Here is an 8,199-nt window from a genome sequence, read left to right on the forward strand (position 1 = left end):
TGTCGATCGAGGGTGGGAGGATTCTCTCGAGCGAGAGCGAGATGTTGAGCGAGCAATCAAAAAGGAATTTTGAGCGAGGAACTTCTTTTCAATATTTTTTTTCTGCGCTCAAAATCTGTTTTCGCTCGCTTAGTTTTATTCTCTACGCTCAATTGTAAGATTGTAAGACAAGATGTCCATTAATGATTCTAATTGACTGATTCAAAATTTGACTTTTGTTTCAGAACTATTCGGGAGAGTTGAACTACTTGGTTGCACTACATGAGCTGTACAAGTATATCAATAAATACTACGACCAGGTATGTATAAGTGTTCAGCCTATCAGTGTAAAGTATATGCACATTATGATGTGTATTAGGATTGTCATGTGGAGTTAGCTATGACTGAGTTATGACTGAACTCGCAAACTAGCAAAGAAGGCTTGGGAAAAATGATGCATACCAGCAGAAATTGCCTCATTATCACTCCCCTTATTGCCATATTACTTTTTTTTTTTGCTTAGTATTGTCTACTTTAAAATTTGCTCTATTGTGTGGAGTATAAGTTTGCTCGGCGAAGTGAACTGAATAAGAATTAGGGTTAGGGTCACAATTTCATTGTGTAGTGTTACTATGCACATGACAATAAAACTCTTGAATCTTGAAAGCATCCTAGCAACCTTCCCTAGGTCAAGTTTCACAAATTGATGAACACAATACAATCATGTCCAGGCAACAAGTGACATTGACTTACACAATATTGGTTACACATCAGCAGGAGTGCACATTGTTTTTTTTTCGTGGGTTACTCACATGAATATCAGGACGCACTGTTTGGTACGAAACCCTAACCCTAACCCTAACCCTCACCCTTTCAGTCATGAAAAAGTCCTCCTCAATGTCACACTCATTGTGGCTTCCGCATTAAGCCCCATGCCTGTGTGCACACAGCGACTTTGCACGATTCAAACCTGCGTCCTCGAAAAGTTTCAGAAATCCATCAGTTACTCCACACGGACAAGATTGTCTTCTTCTTTGCTGATTGATTGAATGAGCCCAAAAGCGATTGGTTTTCCTCCTCTGTGGAAGCATTTTATATCCATGGATGTCATCAAGATAAAAAGACCAAACAATTCCGTCCTGTCAATTGTTACTGTGGCATGTACAAATATATATTACTGTCTAAAGTCACAATTAGGCATTGGACAATATCAGATTCTGACTGTACGATAACCTTGAGCAAAAATATCACAGTATTGCGGTATCACAGTATTGAAATTACAGCTCATGAAACAGACAAATTTAAAATCTTTTTGAGTAAATTGTCATTTCCCTACGTTATAAAAACTGCTTTATTTTTAAACAAAATATATAATACAGCAGTCGTTAAAATAACCAACATTTACCATGCTAATACATACCTATATATATATATATATATATATATATATATATGTGTGTATATGTATATATGTATATGTGTGTATATGTATATATGTATATGTATATATATATATATATATATATGTGTGTGTGTGTATATGTATATATGTATATATATATATATATATATATATATATATATATATATATATACATATACACTTATACATATACATATACACACACACATATATATATATATATATATATATATATATATATATATATATATATATATATATATATATATATATAAAATTGAAACAAACCTTTCGTGAGCAACACGCGTTTTGCTCATTTTCTGATTAAACACATCCAATTTTAACTGAAATATAGGCACTTAATTAGGATTAAACAACAAGAGATTTAAAAATGATCATTCAACTATTATGTATATCAATCAATATTTCAATGTGGATTCTGTCAATTTATGGTGACTATTTCCAACTACTATGTATATCAATTAATAGTGCAATGTGGGCACTGTTCGCCGCTAGGCATCTAGAGTGGCGTTCTCGACGCTGTATCTGTATCCCGCTAGGCATAAAAAGCGGTGTAAAAATGGTGTTCTAAAGGCATTCGTCGTAACTCGAAAAAACACGAATTAGCGTCGTATTGTAGTGGAGCATGCATAATTCACCCATGGAACTTTTGTTGAGAAGAGGAATTCCAAAGCGAAAATTAATCTGAAGGGACTGCGTTAGAAGAGCATTGATGGCACGCCTTCAAGTTTTCTTCTTTGACATGCATGTCCATTGCTGATTTTGAGATATGAGTTGAAATGTCAATAAAAACACTGTTGTTGTCATCTCCACAGACTCCGCCTTGAACTCCGATCGCGACAGTATGATCTCATTTGCTTGCCAAAGGACGAGAGCGTGTGTGAGCTTGTTTGTGTGTACGTGTGCATTCGTGCATGTGTGTGTGTGTGTGGAGGAGGGGATAATCAGCATGAAGTGACAGAGTTCACATTTTACTATTAATTGATATGTTTTACCTGCAGTAGTTAGCCGTAGCCAACAACAAAAAAGAAAACGAACTGCTGATACGATTCTATCAATTTCAATCTCAGCAATCCTTTGCTTTACTTGTAGTGTATGTGACAGATGAACTTTAGACAAATTTGGGCAAATGTTAATGAAACCGTCTTTCATAGTCGTAGAGCAGAAACTTATAAAGAGAACTGCAACTCGCATTTGTTGAATGTCATGTCACGCATGATAATGCCATCCACTATAATGAAAAGTAAGTTGCCTTCTCATTTTCTGCTATCCCCTCACATGATGAATGTTGAATGGCTTTAATATTGTTATAACCTTAAGTTACTGTGTTGTGGTTCAATTGCAGCAAAACTGAAGAACTGAAAAAACGTTGATATTTGTAAATACAAACTCAGAAAAGCCAAATAGAACGAGTACAGATAAAAGTAGACCAAAACCTAATGAACAATGAACTACATGAAAGATTGTCAAATTTCGCCCTCTAGTGGTGCCGAAAGCGCGGGCAAAATACCCTGACAGACCAATCATTACAATCAGGAGTAGCCAAGTTCGGTCCTCAAGAGCCACAATCCAGCCTGTTTTTATTGTGTCCCTTCAACTAACACACCTGATTCAAATGATTAGCTCATCAGCATGCTTTGCAGAATCCTGATAACGACGCTGATTTGAGTCAGGTGTGTTGGTTGAAGAGATACATTGAAAACAGGCTGGATTTTGGCTCTTGAGAGACCTGATTACCTGAAGGACTAGAAAAAAAAAAAAAAAAAAAAAAGTCAAATTTAGCTCTCTAGTGATGGCGGAAGGGTGGGCAAAAACGCACTCACGGATCGACGGTATGATTTTTATTTGGCTTGAAAAAATGACAGACTGACAATGATGGAAAGAGAGCGGAGCTTTGACAAATGACAAATGTTGGACTAGCAAAAAACTGTAAGTTGCCCACCTCTGGTGTTTAGATGTTTTATTTTGGTTCTTTGTTTTTTTGTTATTTAAACTTGTTTTAATTGTCTGCCTACAGCAACATCCTATTTTCAACAGATTTAACATGCTGCATGTTTAGCACCAACATATTTCTAGAAAATGGATGGATGGATGGATGGATGGATATATATGGATATTTTCACCATAACACCAACAGAAAACCTCAGTTAAATAGCAGTTCAAACTCAAAATACATACTTCCATAGCGTTTTCTCCTGTCTCCCTTCTTTTTGCACATAATTCATATTTACAATCATAAATATATAAATACAATCATATGTACTGTATATGATATATCAATTTACACGTTACATGTATACAGGGTCTTATTCAAATTAGACATGATTTTTATATTTTTAATCATATATTTTGAAAACTCTGAGCATAGCCAGTGATTCACATCTTTTCAGTTCAATTTCAAAGTTCCATAAATCCACACCTTGAACAGAAATGCTTAACCAGTGAATTGCCCCCTGGTGGCCAGTAATAAAAAAAAAACTGCAGTTAAGCCGCACTGGATTTATAAGCCACGGGGTTCAAATCATAAGAAAATTTTTGTGGTTTACAGTCTGAAAATTACAGTAATTTCTAACAACTTCTTATTTGCCCACAGATAATCACAGCATTAGAGGAGGACACCACAGCGCAGAAGATGCAGCTTGGCTACAGGCTACAGCAAATTGCTGCCGCTGTAGAAAACAAGGTCACTGACTTGTGACAGGAAATTCCCACCAGTGTTACTGTGTTACAAATAGTGGAGTATGAGTACCTTGCTGGTTTAACTGCAATGTGTCAAAACACTTAAAAAAAAAAATCAGACTTCACATTTATGCAAAAGTGGCTAAATGTTTAACTCCACTTCACAATGTTAATATTTAGCAAAAGAATAAGATGGCTGAACTTGACCTCCCATTCCTTTTATTACCCTATGCGTGTACGAGACTACATATTGTTGATGTTGGGTTATTTTAAGAATATGACCATTTCCTGGGAAAGTAATGATGTGGTGTATAATGAACACAATTCAGGCCTGCTGTCTTGCTAATGTTAATAGATCTATTAGCTTGTTGCTGCTATTTTTTTTTCCTCATTTGTCTGAGATTGCTTAATATGTGGATGCTTAATATGTGTGAACAGTAATCCCTGATTATTTTTGCTGGTTGTCACTCATCCTGTATTGTTTTGGTGTCAAACTGATCACAGTCACCAATGTTGCCAAAATTGTGTAGCGATCAAGGTAGCTGTCTTCCTTTTTAAGTAATTTATTACAGTATATAGCAAACATCGTTTTCTTAAACGCATTCCCAATAGCTAATGAACGGAAAGTTTCTCTAATGCTGCTTTCTACCTCACTCCGCTGCGCCACATTACATCATTTTATTTGAGTACACCAGCTTTGAGAGTATAATATGCACAGAATTTATTGATACTTGCGATATATTGCAGTTTCAGTGAACACATGTTCAATTTGCTTTATTTACAGTACAAGAGATTGGAATTAAGTCCTGATCGCTAGTGCTTTAAAGTGCTTGAGAACAAGGAGTCATTTTTATGGCGTAAGACTGCTGTCAAAAGAAGTATGTGTGTTAACAATTTCTATGAATATACTCGAAAGTGTGTTGAGTTTGACTTGTTTTCGTATGAGGTCGACTCTAAATTGTGTTGAGTTGCGTCTGCGAGGTATTTTGAAAACAGATCTCATTTGCCCAACTATAACCTTTGCGAGACACCACTTCCCGTCTTTGCATGAATCTGTCCTTTGGATTGGTGGATCTGATCCTTTGCATTAGTTTTTTTTTTTTTTTTTTTTTTTTTTTTTTTTTATTGAATGATATAAACACACATTACAGAGTCAGCAACATAGTACAATATTAATGGACAGTATACAGAAATAATATAAAAGATCAAATAAGTGAAAAAAATTAAACATGGTCAGGGTTGTATTAAATAATTCCCCAAAATATAACAAAGTACGTTCACTTTTTTTGTTTGCTATTCCAGTTAATGTATCAATGTACATTTCAAAGTAGAAAATTTAGCCTTGTGAATGTGAAATTTACCAATTATTAAAATAAGGTTAGTCATATAACTCAAATACTTATTACATTCAAATTTTGTGATGATATCTCTTGGCATAATTGTTATGGAATGTCCAGTTCTATTGCGAATAAACATCTCAATGTCTTTCCAAAACAAAGATGTGAAGGGACAATGACAAAACAAATGTAAAACTCTTCCAGGCTCAATATTGCAAAAATTACATTAAACCTAAATTTCAGCAAATTTGGAAATGATTATATTACATGGGTAAATGTTGTGTAAAATCTTAAAAATGAATTTCTTTAATTTTGTTTGAAATACAGAATTGAAAGGGGTTTAACCATGACTTACGCCAATTAATATTGTCTAATTGTGAGTTCCAAAAAGGTTTCCCTCTGGGTGAAATCTTGTTACAATTTTGAAGTTCAGTTCTTAAATGTTTGTTTGATCCTTTGCATTCGTGAATCTGGGTAGGCAAATGAATATGACGTTACGCCAAGCCACCAGGCAAAGTCAGTCGATCTGCGAGTCATCCGCGCCGCTATTAGTCACGCACGCCTACGTCTTTTTTTGACAGCAATTTTACCCCATACATCAACATGATGATAGTTTGCAATGTGAATTTCCAATTTATTCATAAATTATTTAATGAAATTGGACTAACAAGCTTATGAGCGTGGCTTGCAAGCTGGTGACCTGTGTCTACATCCAAATCCATACATTGTTTGAAAATCATTCATATAAATTATAAATTGGTCCGTCACGATGTTCTTCAAGAAATTAATTGCCATGTACCTACCCACAACAATAAATAAGTAAACATAAATAAATAAAAATAAACAAATAAATAAATAAATAATGTGACCATCTTTATTTGTAGTTATTTAATCTTTATTTCCTAATAGGACTCCACTTCAGCGTTCGTGTGTGCAATTCAAAGCAAAGGATTTTTTCAAATCAACCGCAATGCTTGTTTGCCAGCAGGGGTCACCAGATGTTCCCGAAGCTTCCCTAAATGATGACGTTTTCCAATAAATTGGCCTTAAAAGCCCATAATATAATTATATAATTATCATTTGAGAATGACTAAAAACATTATCCTTAAGATTGAAGCCTGATGAGCTGTCAAAAGCTTCTATTTGGCCTTCACGTTTAATTCAGCCATTTTTTTTTCTGCTTTACGCATGCTCGGTGCGAATGAGTCGCAGATCAACTGACTTTGCCTGATAGCTTGACGTGATGTCATCTTAATTTGCATATCCAATTTCACGAATGCAATGAGATCCACAAAGTCGTACTCATACGGATAGTGAAACACATACTGTACATCTTTTTGACAGTGATCTTATGCCATACATCTTGCCCCTAATTTTACAATTTAGCTCTACTGAATCATGTTGATTTTACTGAAGTACACAGGTCACTGCACAAAAAAACTACCCACAATTTAGTGAAGTTTTTTTCAAGACATCCGTGATGTATATCCATGTAAGAGTCTGTCCTTTTTTTTAACATTCCTTCTCATTTTAGCCAATGAGGATACTTTTTTTCCTCTTTCTTTCTTTTTTCTTTTTTTTTTAAATTTTGTGCTAATGAAACAGTTGCCACAGCTGTGCATCATGGTTGGTACTATGAGCCATTGTCTGACAGAAACGATGTATTAGATACAAGGTTTCAAAATGAATCTTATGTATTGACTATGCTGATCGTCACTCGTTTTCAATGTTCTGAATCCATTCTGCTTTTGATTGGGGCACAGTAAAGTCGCGATCCTTTGATGGTGTTATTGTTTTTTAAATGCCAAAGGGGTCAAAAGGGCGATGTACTTATTTTGGAATAAATGATGCTCTCTGCTGGTACGGATCTTTCCCTTCTTCTAGGTGTTGATCTGTGGTTAGGTGATATTGATCTATACGTCTTTGCAGTAATGAACTGGTTGCGCATTGGTAACACTAGATCAAGCAATAAATCTGTGTTAGTTGTAACGTTTAAAAAGCGTCTTTTAGATTTGTATTAATAAAAAAATTAGTCACTGCCGAGTGTCTCAGTTCTGACTGGTACATAACTCATGAAGAGAGCTGCAATGCAGCTGAGTGATTTACATAAGCATGAACAGGTTGTCTGTTCAAAAAAATATCTCTTGAAATATGTAAACAGAATTGGTAATGATCAAAATGAGCACTCAGAGGGAGAAATTTACATTTGGAGATGTAGAGAAGGCCCTGCAAGGAGCCTTTTGAAAGCTGTTTTTCCTTTTTGTGTGTGTTAATATCATTGTAAGTAGTGTTTTTAAATGTTTCTGTCGTGATTTAACCTGTTAATTGAGAAGTGCAAATTCAAACAGATGCTGAGGCAATAAAGAATTCTTAATTTTGTGATTGTGGTGTTTTTTTCTTGAACAAAATTCTAGTGTGTGGATGTCACACAACAGTAACAATATACTGTACTGTCCAATGGTTGTGTTTGATGCAAAACAAGGAAAGATGCAAACAAGGAAAAAAGATGCAAACATCTCTCTCTCTCTCTCTCTCTCTCTCTCTCTCTATATATATATATATATATATATATATATATATATATATATATATATATATATATATATATATATATATATATATATATACACACACACACAGTATATGTATATATATATATATATATATATATATATATATATATATATATATATATATATATATATATATATATATCCACAGTATATGTATATATATATATATATATATACACAGTATATG

At 34.3% G+C, this 8,199-nt stretch overlaps 1 protein-coding gene across 1 annotated transcript in view; it reads left to right on the forward strand.

Annotated features, from left to right (window-relative positions):
- plxnb1b (plexin b1b) overlaps positions 1-7,821 on the forward strand; it is a 90,198-nt gene extending 82,377 nt beyond the window's left edge. The window contains exons 37-38 of the mRNA XM_088423224.1: positions 225-299; positions 4,017-7,821. Of these exons, the coding sequence (XP_088279350.1) occupies positions 225-299; positions 4,017-4,121 (180 nt within the window). The 3' untranslated portion in view covers positions 4,122-7,821. The remainder of the gene's footprint in view (positions 1-224; positions 300-4,016) is intronic.
- The last annotated feature ends 378 nt before the right edge of the window (positions 7,822-8,199 follow it).

The sequence above is a fragment of the Hippichthys cyanospilos genome, chromosome 9, assembly GCF_059441005.1.
Source record: "Hippichthys cyanospilos isolate Australia breed blue-spotted pipefish chromosome 9, RoL_Hcya_1.0, whole genome shotgun sequence".
Taxonomy (NCBI): domain Eukaryota; kingdom Metazoa; phylum Chordata; class Actinopteri; order Syngnathiformes; family Syngnathidae; genus Hippichthys; species Hippichthys cyanospilos.